Source organism: Aythya marila (genome assembly GCF_965140915.1).
Source record: "Aythya marila genome assembly, chromosome: 5".
Classification (NCBI taxonomy): Eukaryota; Metazoa; Chordata; class Aves; order Anseriformes; family Anatidae; genus Aythya; species Aythya marila.
The window spans coordinates 34,791,472-34,809,747 of record NC_139046.1 but is presented as its reverse complement, the minus strand read 5'-3'; the positions used below and the strand labels follow the sequence as shown (position 1 = coordinate 34,809,747).

Sequence of the window (18,276 nt, the reverse complement as noted above, 5' to 3'; positions counted from 1 at the left end):
AAAGCTCTTCTCTTTTTGGCATAGGCCCCATATCACGTAGAAAATTTCCTCTATACTGTGTTGAGTGCAAGGATGTGACAGACACAATACTTACAATATACAGCGAGGTATTAGAAGTAAAAAAGATAAAAGGCAAAACAAGTGCTCCCTAGCAAACTGCTACTAGCTTATGACTTGCCTCTGATGATGGCCCTATCCTTATGGTTGACCTTGTCTTACAAAGGACTTGAAACACGTGTCGGAGAAGATGTCTTGGCTGGCAATTGAAGCAAGCTGTAGGTGAGTCCATCCAGTTGATGCAGCCTTTCTAATGCTGTATGCTTGCTTTACAGGAGGCAGAATAGAGATTTGTGGACTTTTTTAGCCCCTTGGGCACCTCTGAAAAATCTTAATTGATGAATTTGTTTTGAGCCCAATAACCATACCAATCTAAGTGGTTTGTACTTGAAGTAGTAGTTCCCTTTCCAAAGGGAATATCTTATTTTGTGTTAAATGGTATTCAGTTCTGGTATAGTATGTGCATCTTTAGCAGTAGAGGAGTATCTTCAGGAGACGAACATCTGCTGTGGAGTTTCTGGTAGGGTAAGAATATGAGTTGGCTGCCTGAAACTCAGTCCAGGAGTGATGAGAGCAGACCAAGGCAGGAACTTGAGAGGTAGAAAACATGAACTGCCTTCACTCTTTGGCTAGGGCTTATGTGATGGAAAGGGAGGATAGCAGACCACTATGGTGTCTCCTTTGCATCTCCAGTGCCTTTTGACTGCACCCCACACTGGAGTCTGGAATGAAACATCGTGCTGTCCCTGAAGCCAGGCCACACAAGCTGTGCTCCCAGCCACCTGGGCAGCACCAAGACACAGGAACAGACAAGGGCAGGTATTTTAGCATCCAGCATGATCGTTTTGTGGATATTTCACCTTCTGTTAGCAAGGATGTAACATTTCCATAACAGCTTCAGTGACCAAACACAGAATAAAATCTATTTAAAGGATTTTTTTTCCTTTTTTTTTTTTTTTTTTGGTGTGCTTCCATTAGATAATTTAGCCAATGGGTGGAATAGACCAGCTTTCTATTGGTCAGTCAGTTTGGTGATGTTTTCTGTTTCTGTTAGTGGCTGGAGTATAATGGGGTAGTTACACTGCTGTGGACTGCTTTTCTTTTAGCTGATCTGGATTGTTTTCCTTTTGTTTGTTTGTTTTTGTTGTTTTCTTTCCCTTTGGTGTTCCATTCCAGACCTAATATTTTTGCAAATGTCAGGAGACCAAAAGCCATGGAGAGAAATCTTTCCCCTCATGGAGAGCTCTGCAATTCCAAAGTAACAAGTGCTTAGTAGTTGGGGATTTGTCTCTGGGGTGAGACTACTCTGCATTGCCAATTAAGCTGGGCAGCGCTTGGTGAAATGGGAGCTTGCCTCTGATTCTCTTTTGCAAAGAGATGTTTTCCTTGTCTGACTGCAACAGAGAGACATGACGCTGACTTCCTTTGTGCCTCTGGGCAGTTTGGCTGGGCCGTTATTTGTTTGCTCCATTCTGTGACCTGCAGGTGGACAACGGGGGAGTGGGGACCCTGCTCAGCTACCTGTGGTGGAGGCACCCAGACTCGCTCCGTTTACTGCGTGGCGTTTGATGGGCAGAGCTCCCAAGGGGTTGTGGACAACGCTGAGTGCATGGCCTTTGCACAGCAGCCTCGCAGCAGTCAGCCCTGCAACATGAGGCAGTGTGCAACCTGGAGCACAGGTCCCTGGTCAGAGGTGAGTTTGTGTGGGGGAGGCGACTGCCATTTGGCATCTGTTGGAGGAGGATCTGCCAAAGCGTGGGGGTAAAGAGGCAGGCATCTTTGCTGGGACTGTAAAAGGTATGTGCCCCTGGATAGGTAACGGGCAGAGGTACAAGACTTGTCCCTGCTATCCTCAAAACAAGTTCTCCAGGTTGCTAGCAGCTCTGCCTTCCTATAAATTCGTTCATGTTCCTCAAAGCTGTTCATGACCCTGCACCCTTGTCCCTCTCATCACATGATCTCTCTCTCCCCCAGTCTCCCAGTCCTTTCCCCACTTCTGTAATTTTATCAGATCCACCAGACCTTGCTGAGTTTCTGAGCCAGGCCTGGTGAAGGTGGAGGGCAGGCGTAAGAGCTGCTCTCCCTCAGCTGATGATGTGCAGTAACTCTCTCCTCTGTAAAACAGGAGCTCACAGCTCCCAGTTGGGCTGTGTATTTCCATGCATACTGCTGCCTCAGCATTACTAGCCTCTGGACAGCAGTGCTAAATCACAACAGTCAGTAAGCAAGATGCTCCTGAACTGCCAGTGACCTGCTGTTTGCTGTAGGCTCTGCATCAGTCCAGGGCATCTCTGGACACAGCTGCAGCGTGTGTTTTTGATGCCTGTGTGAATCTGAATCTACAGGAGAGGAAACCCTTCATGCTGGATGTGCTCAGTGCTGCCAGCCATGCACATAGAAGACATCTTGCATTCAAAAATCTTAGAAAGTAAAGATAGTGTGTGATTGAAGTGCATCTACTCAGTCCCTAAGGCACAAGAGCATTTTTGTCCTTTGAAGAAGTACATGCATGCTTGCAACATTTGATTTACAATCTTTTGGTACTTCTATGTCTGAGTAGTGCAGAACATAAAATGCAACTCTGAGGCATTATAACCTAGACTGCAAAATCTTTTTTTTTTCTTCCCCTCTCATCAGATGTGAGATGTGAATACTGAGATGGATTCAGGGTTGTAGAATGAGAGCACTGTTTGAGGAAGGCACAGAGTGACATGCTCTTACGAAGTAATTCCTAAGTGATTCATTCTGGGGTTCCCAAAAGCAATCGAGTTTCATGTACCCTTGGAGATACAAGGTCACTCTAGTAAATGACTGGTGGAAATTCAGCTGAGGAGCTCATATAAAGCAATTCAGATCGCTCCCAAGTCTCTGTAGGAGATCTTAGTAATTCATGGAGAGACAGGCTGGATTCCAGCCAAAACCACTGTAAATTTAACAGGGCATTGAAAATATCACATTCCAGTTACCTTTATAAAAAGAGTCTGTCTCACAGCTACACAGCGTAAAAAGGTGCACAAGGTCTTCAGGAAAAAGACGTGAGCAATACAAGAACTTAATCTTTTTATTTTCCCTTGAATTGTTTATTTTTAGCTGACTTTAATCAGGAGTAAATATAGTTACATTAGAATCATAGAATCACCAAATGGCTCTGGTTGGAAGGGACCTTAAAGATCATCTAGTTCCAACCCCCCTGCCATAGGCTGGTTCCAGGTATCTTCTACCATTTATTGTTCTCAGTGTATTGTGCAGTACTGCTATTTTTCCAAAATTATTCTCCATGACTTCTTCAGTAGAGAGCAAGAGGCCAAAATCATCCTGTGAGCTCTAAATCCCCTAGATCTTACCCACCATGCCTTATTGTCTCTTCTGCAGCCTAAACAACTACTCTAATTCCCATCCAAGAAGATGATTTTTATGATGGTTGCTTGTTTTAGGTGTTCCCAAAATGGTATGCTGCCCTAATGCTGGGGACCACAGCCTGGGAGTGGAAGCAGAAGTTATGTGCTTTCTTTCACCTGTTGTGCCCCTCTCTGCAGTGCTCAGCCAGCTGTGGGGAAGGAGTCCAGACCCGGACTGTCACATGCAGAACGCAGCAGGGCTCTCAAGCTCGGGACTTCGCTTGCCTCATGGAGCCAAAGCCACCAGCCACCCAGCCCTGCCTTAAGGAGAACTGCATCCAGGAGATCGGCTGGCACATTGGAGACTGGGGCCTGGTGAGCATCACACTTCTACGGTTCAGGGCTAACTGATTATATCGCTGTGTTCCTTGCAAACAAGCTTTAATCAGGCAGTGTGCACGTTGGCTGAGGCGGGGAGTATGTACTGCTTCATTACCAGTCCCTTGGCTCACGGCTGCATTATAACTGGCACTAGTAATACTCCAGTTAATCTGTTGCCTGCTTTGTTTGCAGCTGCTACAAAAATAAATCCTTCTTGAAGGGGGGAGATTATAGTTTCTGAGACAGTAGCAAAATGCAGCCAATAAACAGAAACAATCCCCTCCTGCTGCGTATTCCCAATTCTTCGCGCCATCGATGTGAATAGCAAAGCTGCTCTCTGGCTGAGTATGGCTTAGAGCCACAAGCTTCAGGACTGGTCATCACATTGGATGAAATGTTTCAAACTACGTTTTTGTAATTGTTCAGATAAACTGTTCTTCAGCTGGATTAGTCTTGTCTATGTGGAGGGAGCCAGACTTTTTTCAGCCTGGGAAAAGTGCTGGGAGAGAAGAGATAGGGGCAGATCCAGTGCATCACATTACTTCCAAACACGTTTGTCCCCTTCTATGCTAGTCAGACCAGCTAGTTCTGAGTTAAAACATGTTACATCTGGTTCTCTGTGTGATGTAGGCTGTTTTAATAACAGCTAAAAACGCAGCATACCTTAATCTGATCTTTCCTGGCCTCAGGCTTTCCAATATCAGAAGGGCTCCTGCCTGCATCTGAATAAAAGAAAGAAATACCTCCCCAAAGTTCGTAAAGCTTGCCCTAAGCAGGTTGGTTACCCAGTTACTGCATCCTCTTCACTGCCCTCCCCTCCCTGAGGTTCTGCTCATCCACAGCTTCCAGTGAGAGGAACTGCAGTTCACTGCTTACAAGAAAGTCACCCATTTGCTTTCATGTTTTAAAGTGGTGCCTGTTGTTTGGAATGCAGAGTTCAGAGCTGACCTCACAGCTGGTGTATCCCAGTAGTACTGGAATGCCTTCAGGCCACGCTGAAACAATTCACTCCTGCTGCTCATTCCAACTCCTTGCCATAGCACTACTGGTAACAGCAGCTCATCTGGATGTTACAGAGTGAGCATGGCTTGGAGCCTAATGCTTCGGGGCTGAGTGCAACATTTGGTAAAATAGCTTAGAGTAACTGTTCAGATAAATCCAGCTGAAGTGTTGTTTGCCTTGTCTTGCTGGAGGAAGCTGTGCTCAGCCTGCAGCTAATCACACAGCTGTTCCACACTTCGGGGCTGTGGGGTTTCTGCATTCTGACTCTGGTTCCTGCTCACTTGCCTTGTCTCTGTGCCCAAGTGTTCGAAGAGCTGCAATTCAGGCATCCGGACGCGCCAAGTTATCTGTGCTGATGGTGACTCCAAATTCTACAGTGCTGAGATATGCAAAGCCATCCAGCCCCAGAAACCAGCCACCCTGGGAAGCTGCAACATGCAGCCCTGCTACCTGCCACAGCGTGAGTGGTATTGATGGACAGCAAGATTTTTCTAAGATGCTTCTGCTGTAGGCATATAAATTCCCTGAGTCTGCACAAGCTTGTGTTCTTATCTCCCTGCCTGCCTCTGTCCTGTACATTCATGTTTTGCACACATAACCGTAGCATCTTCAGTGTTCCAGTACCTGCACCGTTTGAAGTGTATGTAACAGGCTTAATGTTCATGTGTGTCCATTTTGAATTCAGTATTTGTGATAGCTCTGTTCTAGTTTGTACTGCAGACTGACCCCAGGACTCCCAGAGTTAAGAAGGATTGACACCCTGGGCAGGCTCAGAAACCATAGCCAACTCTTATCCTGCTGTGGACCACCTAAAAAGGAGGCACAGCTGTTCAGAAGACTTTGCCTGTATCTAGTCTTCATGCCAAAGCCAAAATGGCAACTTTTGCCTGCCTACATGTTGCAAATAGTTCTCCTGCCAGTCCAATTGAATCCAAATGCTGATTGACAGTTGTTCCAGAAGAAGAGATGCATTTTCCTCAACTTTAGTCTCCTGTTAATTTCTGGATGCATTTGCAATTATTTGAGCATTGTTGGACTAACTGCACTTACTTTGTGTCTGTCTCTGTTTGCAGAGGTCCCCAGTATGCAGGACACTATGGGATATGATGTCACTCGCCAGTCCTTGCTGACTCGTTACAACCCAAACAGCCCTGCCACAGGTTCAGAAGAATTTTGTTTGTTTGGGGTTTGGTGATGGTGGACTTGAAACAGGGTGTGGTAAGGGGAAGATTCCTCCTTTTCTTCCTTTCTCTTGTTCTTTTCACGGGCTTCTAGAAATCCCTGGAGCCCGGGATAAATTATAGATTCGTTTACACCCATAGTGACCAACATCTGATGCTGTACATGCAGCAGACTCTGTACAGTATTTACATCCCAGGTTCTGGCAGCATGATGTAAATGCTGCCTGAGAGAAATGCTGCCCAAAGCAGATTACAAGTCCTGCTGCAAGGGAACCACAGTAATGTGGCAGGTGATTTCTCATGGGGCAGCAGGAAGAATGCTCACAGCAGTGAGCAAAAAAAACCCTCAGGACAACCAAATCCTGAAGGGTGGGCTGGAAGACACATATTCAGGTGAAACCCTGATACAGAAAAGCTTGCCCCGTAGCCTTAGACAGGTAAAAGGAAAAAGAGCAGAGATGAAGAAAACTGCCTGGATTTTGTTGCTTGCCTGCATGCTCTAAGAATTTCTCTTCCCAGATTCTGGAAGGATGCTCGCTGGGAGCTCCGCAGTCCACAGTACCTCTGGGAATCACCATGTCCAGCCCACTGAGGACCGTGGCATCAACTTGTTGCCCGTTCGCTGGGAATCCCAGTCACACCCATCACATTCCCAGCAGCTCAGCTTCCCTCAGTACCCCACTGCAGGGACTGGCTCTCAGGACTGTCAGCGGAGCCCACACGGCTGCTGTCCAGATGGACGCACTCTGGCTTCAGGCCCTTTGGGGAGAGGTTGTCCCTTCAGCAGCTGTCACCAAAACAGGTAGCTGGAAGAAGATAGGCCTGAGCAGGGAGGCGCTGCCTTTCCTGGAAGGTCTATTGAAATTTACAGCCTGTGCCTGTTGAGCCAGGCAGGTCAGGTATTGCTGCAGCCCTTCTGCCTTCTGTCTGTAGGTATGGATGCTGTCCGGATGGAGTAACAGCTGCTCAAGGTCTGAACAACATGGGATGCCCACAGTACAACCGTGAGGTTCAAATGAGCAGAAATCGGCCCGCTGCAGCTGCTCCAACAGTAAGTACAAAAGCCCTTTGGGTTTTAGCACTCCATCAGATATGAGGATTCATATTTGACCCTAATGACTCAGACCGTGGGTTTCTGTTGTGCTTCGTCTCTGCCAGTAGTGCTGGAGAACTAATACTCCATGCATGGCATCTGGCCCTTTGGCCCACTTCATTCCTGTGCAGTTTGGGGCACCCACTTGTGATCCTCCATCAGCAGGGGACAGAGTAGGTGGTCGGGAGCTATCTGAGAAGGAGAGGAACATCTTGCATAGAACTGGTTGAATAGTCATGAGTAATGAGATTGCTGTCTGTCAGAAACTTGCCATCCAATTTCTAGGAGAAAAAGCAGGACAGAACGTGCCACTAATAACTGCCCTTGTTGGTCGCCTCTGCAGACTAATTGAGGGTAAAATATTCAAGGAGGAAATTCATCACTAATGGTTTGGGGTGTATGGGGGGGGCAGATGAAAAAGCTGGCCTGCTGCTGGCTGGCTAGGTGTGTTCTGCAAAGAAGTGCAGCGCTGTCTCCATGGCCAGCAGCCAAGTTTCCCCCCCCTTGCCAGCAGAAAAGCCTCCAGGAGGCAAACAAATGAATAGCGGTTCCTCTAACAGCTGCCCCTCCGCAGCCAACAGCTTGGACACTGTCTTGCACGTGCTTCTGTCCTCGTGTACACATGATAACTTTTGGCTTTCAATTCCCATCTCTAAGGCAAGCCAAGCCTTGCTGCAGCAGCACCCCTCGGGCGAGTGCCGCAGCTCAGTGTACGGCTGCTGTTTTGACAATGTCGCTTCAGCTTCGGGTCCTCAAGGGGAAGGATGTCTCAACAGGCCCAACTACCGTAAGTGATGCTTTGGCTTCTTTGGTTAGAAACATAGGAAGAGTCACACAGAATTCAGTAGCGTACGGAAGCTTCCTGTGTAGAGGTTTTTGCTCTCTGTAAATTGTAGTAAATGGTCTCCTTGAAAAGGAATCCAGCCTGGTGGCTGGGAGAGGGGAATGTAGAAAAGCTGCCAAATGGTTCAGTTAGCTACCACAGAAATTCTTGTTGTCCTCTTTTGGTATTTGGACAGAACTCTGTGTATGTTATCTCTGTCAGTCTGTAGGATTTCTGGGGAGCTGTTTCCCCCTGGGAAGACAACCTGATACAGCCTTGAGTGCTCCAAATTCATTACCTGGGCTTAGGGTGAAGTAAGGCCTTCTCTGAGGAACTGGGGCTGTGCTCAGCCCTCAGACAAGCTTGTCTGCCCAAGGCAGGAAAGAGAGCTACAGCTAAGGATGGAGGCATTGTTCAGGGCTACATGGAGGCTTTCAGCCAGCAGAGAGCAATAGGGAACAGTGCCTGCTCTACTACCAGGATGCTGGAGCTGCTGGGCAAAAGCACCTCTGCTCCTTTAGCTCGCAGCTGTATCTTTTGCAGGCTGATGGCTGCTACATTGCTTTCCCCTTTTGCTACAGCACAGGGATTGCTTGGTCACCAGCCCTGTAAGGCTGCCTTAGGGGGAAAGGTCTGAGTGTCCTCTCTGCTCAGCCACAGCTCTGCAAAGGAGCTCTCAGTCAGAGCTCTGCATCCGATGTTTGTCAGCACGTGGCTGTAATATGTGTGACTCAGGGCACAGGGGAAGGTCTGTAGACAGATTGGGCTGTGCTTCTCTTTGTTTACAGCAGTAATCTGTAGTGTGTGAGCCTTCACAACTGGGTCTAGTCCCCTTGCTCTCTGGGCTGGCAATGTGCAAATGACAGCCACGTGCCCCTTGCAGCATCAGGATTCCCCAGAAAGGCCGTAAAGTGGCAGTCTAGCGTTTAGGCTCAGAAATGTCTCTGAGGTTGGCTTCTCTCCTACCAGTAGGAAAACAAGGGCTGAAGGAGACATCAGAGCAGCTGCCCAATTTAAAAGCAGAGCTGGATGCAAAATTCAGGTGCTCCCACCTTCCCACCAGCACTCTGCCCACAAGGCCCATCAGATCATTTGGGGAGATGGTTGCAGCACCTGGACCTATGTGTTTCAGAGCCCTCACCTGTCCTTCTGTTCCGCTCTTTCTGGTAGCATATCCCGTCATATGCCTGCTGCCCAGCGCCCACGGCCCCTGTGTGAACTGGACCACTCGCTGGTACTTTGTGACTGTCGTTGGCAAGTGCAACCGCTTCTGGTACGGCGGCTGTCACGGCAATAAAAACAGCTTTGCCTCAGAGGAGGAGTGCATGAGAGTGTGCCACAGCTCTGCGGGGGTCAGTCCCCTGGCACACCAGCCCTATTCTGGCACGGGAGCCCTGCAGCAGCACGACGCCGGCTCCAGCTCTCACACAGGGAACTCTCAGGGTCAGCAGCAGCCACCACCGAGAGAGTCTGCAAGTCAGAGCCAAGAAGGAAGAGCCTATGGGGCTTTACAGCTCACACACAACAGACACAGAGGGGACAGCTGGAGGAGCGAGGTGCTGCCAGAGACTGTGCAAAGGACTGGCGTGCTGGAGAGCCAGCGCTGGGGCACCCAGCAAAGTCGATTGAACAGCCTGAGCCAGCTGCACTTGGTGTCAGAAACAGCCGTGCCTGGGCCCCCAGAGAGGCAGAGCCAGCAGGTGCTGCCACATGAAGGCAAGCTGTGGCATAAGGCTTTTGGAGCAGATGCTTCCATAACGGCGGGCTTGGGCCACCAGGTGTCTGCAGACTCACTCCCAGCACAGGGGCTGCACAGGTGATTTTTTTTTTTTTTCTCGTTTCTGCCCGCTCATTGTGAAGCATTGGTGCAGCTTCCTTTGCAGCAGAAGCGTAGACCCAGCCAGGACCAGCTAACCACACAGCAGATTGGCTGTAAATGTGTCCCTCTGGTAAATCGAGTTATCCAGGCCCTAGAGTTAATCTGCTTTCCCTTTCCTTGCACTCTCGTTACTCTCTGACAGCACTGGAAGCAGCGTGTGTGAAAAGACTGCAGGATGCTGGGGCCCTTGTTCGGGAGGCATTCCTGTACTGTAAATGAAAATCCGTAGGTGGTTTGCTTGTTCTGACCAATAAATCTAGCTGACGCTCTGACTTCAGAGCCTTTATGGGTCAGCAGGGGGTTGTTCCAGGGAAGACTTTAAAACGCAGTGTTTGGGTCAGGATCCAGACAGCATCACCCTGAAAATCAGGATTGCCTAGAGCTAGATCTGTTTGTGTCTGCACTGGATCTGTGTCTGTCTGCTGAGCTGAACGTAGTTCTCAGAAGAGAGGTTATACGGCTGGGTCTGTCTCCTTGGATTTCTTGTCACATTCAGTCTGTCCAGACCAGCCTTTGTCATGTAGGAGAGGGCTCCCCATGTTACAGGGCGCATCTGTTCAGAGCTAAATGGGCATCCAGTCCCACTTTGCACTCAGCCATTGCCACATTAGGCAACCCAGAAGAGAGAAGGGCAGCAGAGGTGCTAATGGAATCACTTTCTCTTTTAAAGAGCCATCCTGGAGGAAGCCAAGCCCTCTCTTGTGACAGCAGTCGTGGGACAAAACATCCAGCTGGTCTGCAAGACAGGCACGTCCCCCTTCTCCAGAGTGGAGTGGATGAAGGATGGCCGGCCAGTCTCCTCTGACAGGTGAGCTCAGCTCCCTTCATTGTAGAGTCCACAGTCATTGCTGGGTAGAGTGCCAAATATGCTTAAATGTTTGCCCACTTTCTTTGTATTCTCATTGTTAACATTCTTTGGGGGCAGAAAAAAAAAAAAAAAAAAAAGAAGAAAAAAAGAAGGATTGATAAAGGAACAAGCTCATGTAGTGACTTCAGAGCACTCTGAACATGAGCTGATGAGCTGTCCACCTGGCCTGTGCATGGCAGAGAGATACACTACAGTAGTACTGAAGCACTGGGCAGTGCTTTGGGCAGCACTTGTTCTGCCCCCTAACAAGGCGCCAATGTACTGCCTTGTGGGCAGTTACACAGAAAAACGGCTGTGTAGGATTCTTCTTGGTCAGCACTAAGTAGTCTAGGGTGAAGCTCATAGCCAAGTAAGTTCCTCTGGCTGGAATTTTCTGGTACTGTCATCTAAAATGCAGTGCTTTTAAAAGCATTTTAAAGCCTTTTGTCCTGGGAAGTCTGTTTCCTGCAACAGTTTGGTTCCAGAGAGTCACTTTTTGTTATGAAAATCACAGTTGTTAAGAAAAGCCAAGTTCTGCTTTTATGTTTGCAAATGACTGCTGGGGCTCGAGCTCCTGCCTGGAAGGGCAATTTCCCTCCTCATGGGAGAGGATCGCTGAAAGCAGTTCCCTATTTTCCCATCTCAGTTTCCTCTCTGTTCCCGACCTCCTTTCTGCTGCAGTCATTTCCCCTGCCTGTGACCCCTCTGTGGTCAACAGTTTTGTTGTTTCTAAGCCCGGGAGGGCACTACATGCTGGTGCTTTATGTAACGTCAGCTCGAGGGGCGCTCTGCCTTGGCCAGGCAGAGGCCATTAATCCCCGCTCCTGTTGCAGGCACACCTACCAGGCCGACAGCTCCTTAGTTATCAGCCACAGCAAGCCAGAGGACGCCGGGATTTACACGTGCCTCGTTTCTGATGGGAGGACGGAGAGACGGCAGATTCAGCTACAGATCATAGGTGATTCATCTTCTGCTTGAGACCAAAGAGGTAGCTCAGGGTCCCCTGATAACAGGCACTGACAACAAGGGCAGTAAAGCCAAGTGCAGGAACAAACTTCCTCTGCTGCCACGCTGCGCTAGCGGCGTTGCCTTCGCCCCATAGCAATGGTGTCCCGAGGTCACACAGCCAGTCTCCTCCGCTCTGCGGGAACCAAGAGGGAGAGCAGAGGTAGCAGGGATTTTTCTGGCATTGTGTCATGATAAAGCCCTGGCCGTAAAGTGCTTCCCACCTTGTAGAGCCACCCCATGCCTGGAATTGTGGTTTGCCTGTGACCTGCCCCATTTCCAGCATAACAAGCATGTTGTTCTCCCTGAGAGCCATCAGCGGCTTCCTCATCCCAGGCAGGAGGCCACAGAAAAGGGCTTTCTGCAGTTTCCTGTGCCCTCCATCTCTCTCTGCAATGTAACCAGTTTGCCATAGCTGCCCTTGTTGGTGCATTTGTGTTTTGTTTTTTTGCCAAAACAAGTCCTTCTGGGTAACAAATTATTCCCTGTTCCAAAAAAAACATGTCTTGTTTAAGAAACAAAACAAATACAAAAGACTGGTCTAAAAAGAAGGGTCAGCAAGCCACCCTTTGCAGCCTTCAGTCCTGAGATGTACCTTGTCACAGCAACGGCTCAGAGGGCAGAAGGCAACGTGGCCTAAGGGGTGCTGCAACGTACTCACTGACAGGGGAGAGAAAGGCGCCTAGAAGTGCTTGCCTGCAGGTCTGCGACTCTCATTAGTCAGCAGCACAGGCTCACTGCACTAGTCAGTCAGAAAACAGATGGCTGAAGGGCTCCTTGGCTCCAGTTCAGCAAGCTCTCCCAAGCTCCCAGAAACCCTATGCAAGAGGTCACAGTAAGAAGGGTCTTTTTATTCACATATGGCATTTTATTTTGAATAGAGTACCAGAGTGCTGTTCTGGCAGAGGGTGAGAGAGGTCAGGTCCTTCGCAAGGAAAATCAGCAGCACCGAGAGCTACCCAGAGGCGGGAAGGTTGTGCAGGCAGCCAGCTCCTCTGTGCAGCCACAATTCGCGTATAGGTGAGTTCACACACAGCAACAGTTTGTCCCCCGTGCCCAGCTGATGAACCATATGGCATCTCTTCATGTAGAAAAACTGAGGATTGGAAAGGTCCCGGGTCAGCTGTTCTGGGGCACAGTTGGGAGGCAAGGAATACTGAACTGTTGACAACGGGAGCAGGCAAAGATCCCGGTTGCAAGCTGTCTTCTGTCCTCCCAAGAGTCCCTTGAAAGAAGCATGTCCTGAGCAAAGATGCTCAGGGAAGCTGACAGCAAAGGAGCCAGGTTCAAACAAATACAGAAATGTCAGGGGCAGCATCTTTAGCTGTTCAACTTAGTGCAGCCAGAAAGAGAAACCCCTTCTGGGAAAAAAAAACAAAGCAAGTGTGAACTGCCTAACTAGCACCAAATAGACATATGTATATATATTTTATAAAAGCTCCAGATACTTTAACCCCCACCCATTTACTTTAAATATTTTGTGAACAAACCAGTTTGACTCAAACTATCTTCTCATGTACTGGGTGGAATACTTTGTAGCTTCCTGCCTGTTTCTCAGATGCTTCTGTGTCCTGCAGAAACAAGAGTTAGAGCTGTTTTTGCGTTAAATGCAGCACGTTGGGGCTCCAGACTAAATGGGACTGTGATTTGATCCCTCTCTGTTTTTGACTTTGCAACCAAAAGCCCAGCCAATTTGCTGAACTCTCCAGTAACCTCCTTAGCTGCTTCTGCCTAAAAGCAGAAAGAAGTGATTCATTGAATTAAGAACATTGAATTAAGGCTCTTTGGTATTGTTTTTTGAGATCAAGAATTCAGGTCAGAGGATGGGGGCTGGGGAGATGATGTTTTCTTTGACTCTGGGAACATCATGGCTTAGTTCTCTTCCAAAATGGTGTTTATCTGCAGTTAAAAGAGAGCAAAGAGCATGAGGAGATGAGTGCTGTAAGAGCCTGTGTCCAGCCTTTCAGCTGCATACAGTGGATGCCCTTGCATGCAGTCAGACAGGTGATTGCAATGGGCTTGTCATACCCCTCCCCCAAAATATTTGTTTTTGTGTGCCAGACAAGCACCTTGGGGGAAGCCTGCTTGGTGCCCTGTTCTCAGGGGCTTCGTGCCATTTGCTGTGTGTTTATGCTGTTAATGTTTCCGAGGATTTTAGCCAGAGAGATGCTCTGAGTTGCCATCCCCAAAGGGTTAAGTTGGCTGGCAGGAGCACAGCACCACGCTGTGCTGAACTGGAGCAGGATTTGATAGAGGCTGCTTTTTTCTGAGGGTGGTGAGTGTTGTTTATGGCAAGTATCGGAGCTCTGATGGGAGCAGGGAGACCGCCCTTTCCCATTGGAGGCAAAAAATAAGGTTTGTGATTAAAAAGGCCTTGTGCTGAAGGTCAGGTGCTGAATGGAAAAGCTGATGCATCTTTTGCTGTGCTTGTGGACTTCGAAGGTTGAAAATGGATAAGAGCGAGCCCTCGGTGGTGGAGGCCGGCATCGGGGAGAGAGTCAGACTGCCCTGCACAGTGGAAGCATCACCAGCTCTCACCATCGAGTGGCAGAAAGATGGGCAGCCCCTCTCCTCTCCCAGGTGAGCTCCCAGATGGCTCTACCATACCTACAGGCAGGTTTGTGGGGAGAACAGCCCCAATCTCACCTTTCTTCCTGTTTCCTTCCCCAAGGAACAGCTCTGCTGGCCATGCAGTAGGGCCCATTGTGCTTTATGCTGGGCAGCTTCATCTGTTAGGCCCAGGCAGTACTGCCTGCCTGCCCTAGCTTCAGTCAGAGCCTGAACATTGAGCTCGCAAGCGAACAGCTGTGATAGAGTCTACAAATGAGCCAAAGCTGGAATTTGTTTGCCTACAAGATTAGCAGAAAGAGGAAACTTGCCAAAAAATACCTGTTAGGCAAAACAGAGCAGAGACTTGCAGCAAACAAAGAGATCAGGGTGCCTGCAGTGAACTTCCAGAGCTTCTTATGCTGCTGCCCTGCAACTTCCTTCACTGGCTGCTCCTAGGAAACCAGCTATAACCAAGAGGTCACAGCACTGGTGATGGGATTTTTGGGCTGAGGATTGTGTTGCAGATTGAACTGGGCTGCTGCTAACCCTTCGCTCAGTGTTACTACAAAGCTGTGCGCAAGGCACAGCCTCCGTTCTGGTGGCTGGAGCCCCACCCTGCCCCAAGCACAGGCTGAGGGGTTTCTGCTTTTGTCCCTCAGGCACAGGCAGCAGTCAGACGGGGCACTGGTCATCAGCCGGCTCAGCGCTGAAGACGGCGGCTTCTTCACCTGCACTGCCTCCAACGGACGTGACCAGGACCAGCGTCAGGTCCTGCTCCGGCCCCTAGGTACCAGACGGGTGGCAGCGTGGGCTGTAAACTACGAGCTTCCTTCAGACTGGTGGAAGCTTGTAGTTCACAGCAGTGTGTGTTGGATTCGTCCCGTGAGGGAATGCGTGGCATTGTCTCCTTGCTAGTGATGATTTCCCTTCTGGCCTAGGAGAACTGAGGATCTCTGGCCTTACGCCAAGCATCACGGTACCTGAGGGAGGAACTGCTCAACTTCACTGTACGGTGACTGGAAACAATGTGAATATAAGGTGGTCAAGGTGAGCAAAAATGAGACAGAGCTGGCCTTCCCTTCTCTTCTTGAGCCTCATCACTGATCCTCCAATTAATAATGCAGGGTGCCTGCCGGGTAACAGAGAAACCCATGATTCTCAGCCCCAGCTGGCATCACCCACCCTTTCCTAATCAACTTGACTGTTACCCTAAAAATCCTAGGCAGATCCCAGGCGAGTGGTTGCCAAGTCCACATTCCAGTCAAGTGAGGAGGAAAGCAGACTTTAAGCTAAGATTATACATTAACAAAACGTATATATATACACATTACAATAGCAAAAATTAAAGTTAGAAACCAGAGGATGATTTTTGGTTGGTCTTTAGAAGATTCTCTGTGGCCAACCCTAGCAAACGTTTTAACCCGTACAATAACAGCATCTCTTCTCCCAGCTTTGTGCTGTGACAATTCTCCCCCTCTACTGTCAGGTGGCAACAAATGGGAATTTAAAGGGTTTTGGCAAAAGTAAGGGTAAAGGCTGTGTCCTCTTCTCATGATGTTTTACAGTGAAAATGAGTTTGTGCAAGTATGTAGTGGGTTGGGTGGTGTTTTTCCCCTATTTGAAAATAATCAGTTCCATTTTGGAGCTTTCTTGCAAAGGCTCCACAGAGATGGATTAGTAATTGTTTCAATCCCTCTAGTCCCAGGGGTAGGACTGAAGTGGGCCATCTCACAAAGAGAGCTATTCTTCCATATGTGAGTTTGGTATTTGAGTCAACAAAATGATGCAAGTATCAGTATGAATGAAACTCTTTTCAGTGAATAAAATTTACTTTCCGTGGTAACTGGGAGTCCATAGTTCAGGCAGTGTTCTTGCTGTGCACAGAGTATTCCAGGAGGAGCAGAACAGATATGATCTTGCTGATATTTTAAATGTTTTTAAACAGACTTATAGGGGAGAGGAAAGAGGTTGCATTGCTCACTGCCCTGTACGTTCCTCAGGCACAGCTATCAATGCCTGCCAAACAAACCCTGCCAGACCACAACCTGGGGAGAGGGAAATGCACCCTGGATTTTCTCTTAGTTCCTCAAACCTCAAAAATGTGTCATACTGGAAAAAGCAAAGGCTTTACACAGAGCACACAGCTAGCTGCCTCCCACGGAGGCAGAGGGCTAATAAGCAGACTCACTCAGGCTCAAATTACTACCTAAGTGCAGAGCCAGGTTATGGCAAAAGAAGAGGTCTTCCTTTGCACTGAATTTGTAACAATTCACCCCATTCACACAGCATCAGTTTCCAAACAGCACAGAGGTTCCCATGGGGGGGAGCAGTGGTACAAAATGGTGGGAACAGAGGTGTACAAAGCGCTTTTCATTACAGGAATGGAGTCCCAATGCGGGCAGACGGTCACCACATCCACCTGTCCCAGGATGGAAGCCTGGTCATAAGCAACGTTCAGCTGGCTGACGAGGGATCCTACACATGCAGTGCCTACAGCAGCAGCAACTCCGTCAGTGCCAGCACCGAGGTGAAGGTGCTGAGGAACAGGCCCAGTCGTGAGTACAACTTGTCCTCCCTGCTTCTCCGGCACAGGGCCTGCCTCTTGGCCATGGCTGTAAGGCTGCCCACTGTGTGCCCATCCACCACCAATTGGGGAAGCAGCAGGAGCCTCTGGGTGAGCTCAAAAGCAGGGTGGTGGAAACAAATCCCTACCAGGGCACTGGGAGCAACAGAAATCAGTCCTAGAAACTGCGTTCTCTTTCTTTGTCTAGCCAGAGGTGTCAGTTTCTCTCACCGATCCTTGATGCTGGACTATATTTAAAATAACACCCTTAGAGCTGTCAGGATGGAGAGAGCAGGAACCTGCTGTGTTTTTTCAGCGGGAAATGAAACCTTAGGACAAGCTTGGGGACTGTTTTCAGCTGGCCTTACCTTTTACTTGGCTGCAGCAGCTGTGAATCACGTGGACCTGAGCAGAGAGTGCGTGGACCAGCCACACCTCGCCAACTGCGACCTGATCGTGCAGGCCCAGCTCTGCAGTAACGAGTACTACTCCAGCTTCTGCTGCGCCAGCTGCTCTCGCTACCAGCCGCAGGCCAGCCCTCCGCGTCACAGCGGGTGACAGAGACCTCCAAGGCCACAGGAAACAACAGGTGACTGATTACAAGACAGGAACTCTGAACTCTGTCCTTGTACTGCATGAAAGTGTTCTGGGAGCTCTGTCCTGCTTGAAAGCTCGAGAGGGTGAATGTAATGCTGTAGGGGGTGTAACTGCGGAAAGGTGGCAGAACCACCATCCTCCAGCTTACTGCAAACACCTTCCCCCTCCCCACCCCACTCCCTTATAGCAATAGCTAACCCGTGCCTTCACGTAACGGTAGCTGTTGTTGTTCATGGAGCAAGGCGATACTGGGAATGTAAGGATGTGACTTTAGAGAGGGTAGATAACCAGCATAATAGAGGGAGAGCCTGATTATTCTTCACATAATGAAGAGATAATAGTGCTAAATAGAAAAAAAAAAAATATCTCTAGTGTCTGTAGGTGGGCCTGAACTGTTTTAACTAAAGCGCTAATGATTGAGGAACATTTATAATCCTGGGGAGCATTTTCCATCTAAATGCAAAGAACTTGAGCCATTAGAAGCAGCTCGATGCATATAAGATTCGTGTTCATGTCCTCTGAGGTTACGAGCTCTAACGATGCAGCTGTAATGTCACATACTGTACCTTGTTATTGCAGTGCTCAGATAAATTTCTGTTCAGGTCAGTTTGGGTTCTACTTGAATGTGTTCAGCTTTGGATTGAAATGCAGAAGCGATGCTTCACAGAAAGCTTAGGACAAAATGGAAGAATACTTTTAGCCCTTTCTAAATGGTAGGGACAATTTAGATGGATATAGGATCATTATTGTCTGTTCTGAGATGCTGCAATTTAAATATCAATATCTCTGGAAAGGATTATCAGTTTTTTTTTGTTTTTATTTCAGAGGCAGAACAGTGCTGTTGAATTTAATGCAAAGATGGGCTCTGTGATAGCATTGTGCTGCTTGGAGAGGAGAATGATATGCACATATAAAGAGGTGTGGAGGTACTTTACTTGCTGGAATAAAGTTAGTCTCAGT

General features: G+C 48.6%; 1 protein-coding gene across 7 annotated transcripts in view; it reads left to right on the top strand.

The window, feature by feature from the left end:
* The window catches only part of PAPLN (papilin, proteoglycan like sulfated glycoprotein), a 62,199-nt gene that overhangs the window by 41,372 nt on the left and 2,551 nt on the right, over positions 1-18,276 (top strand). For 5 of the 7 annotated variants that reach the window (XM_082761271.1, XM_082761270.1, XM_082761275.1 and 2 more), the window contains 16 exons: positions 1,543-1,750; positions 3,594-3,770; positions 5,082-5,238; positions 5,852-5,938; positions 6,479-6,761; positions 6,893-7,010; positions 7,710-7,839; positions 9,046-9,691; positions 10,425-10,562; positions 11,435-11,559; positions 12,488-12,626; positions 14,049-14,186; positions 14,816-14,943; positions 15,095-15,203; positions 16,536-16,711; positions 17,105-17,308. In XM_082761271.1, the coding sequence (XP_082617397.1) occupies positions 1,543-1,750; positions 3,594-3,770; positions 5,082-5,238; positions 5,852-5,938; positions 6,479-6,761; positions 6,893-7,010; positions 7,710-7,839; positions 9,046-9,691; positions 10,425-10,562; positions 11,435-11,559; positions 12,488-12,626; positions 14,049-14,186; positions 14,816-14,943; positions 15,095-15,203; positions 16,536-16,711; positions 17,105-17,277 (2,932 nt within the window). In that variant the 3' untranslated portion in view covers positions 17,278-17,308. The remainder of the gene's footprint in view (positions 1-1,542; positions 1,751-3,593; positions 3,771-5,081; positions 5,239-5,851; positions 5,939-6,478; positions 6,762-6,892; positions 7,011-7,709; positions 7,840-9,045; positions 9,692-10,424; positions 10,563-11,434; positions 11,560-12,487; positions 12,627-14,048; positions 14,187-14,815; positions 14,944-15,094; positions 15,204-16,535; positions 16,712-17,104; positions 17,309-18,276) is intronic. The other 2 variants (XM_082761272.1, XM_082761273.1) reach the window with 2 other exon arrangements.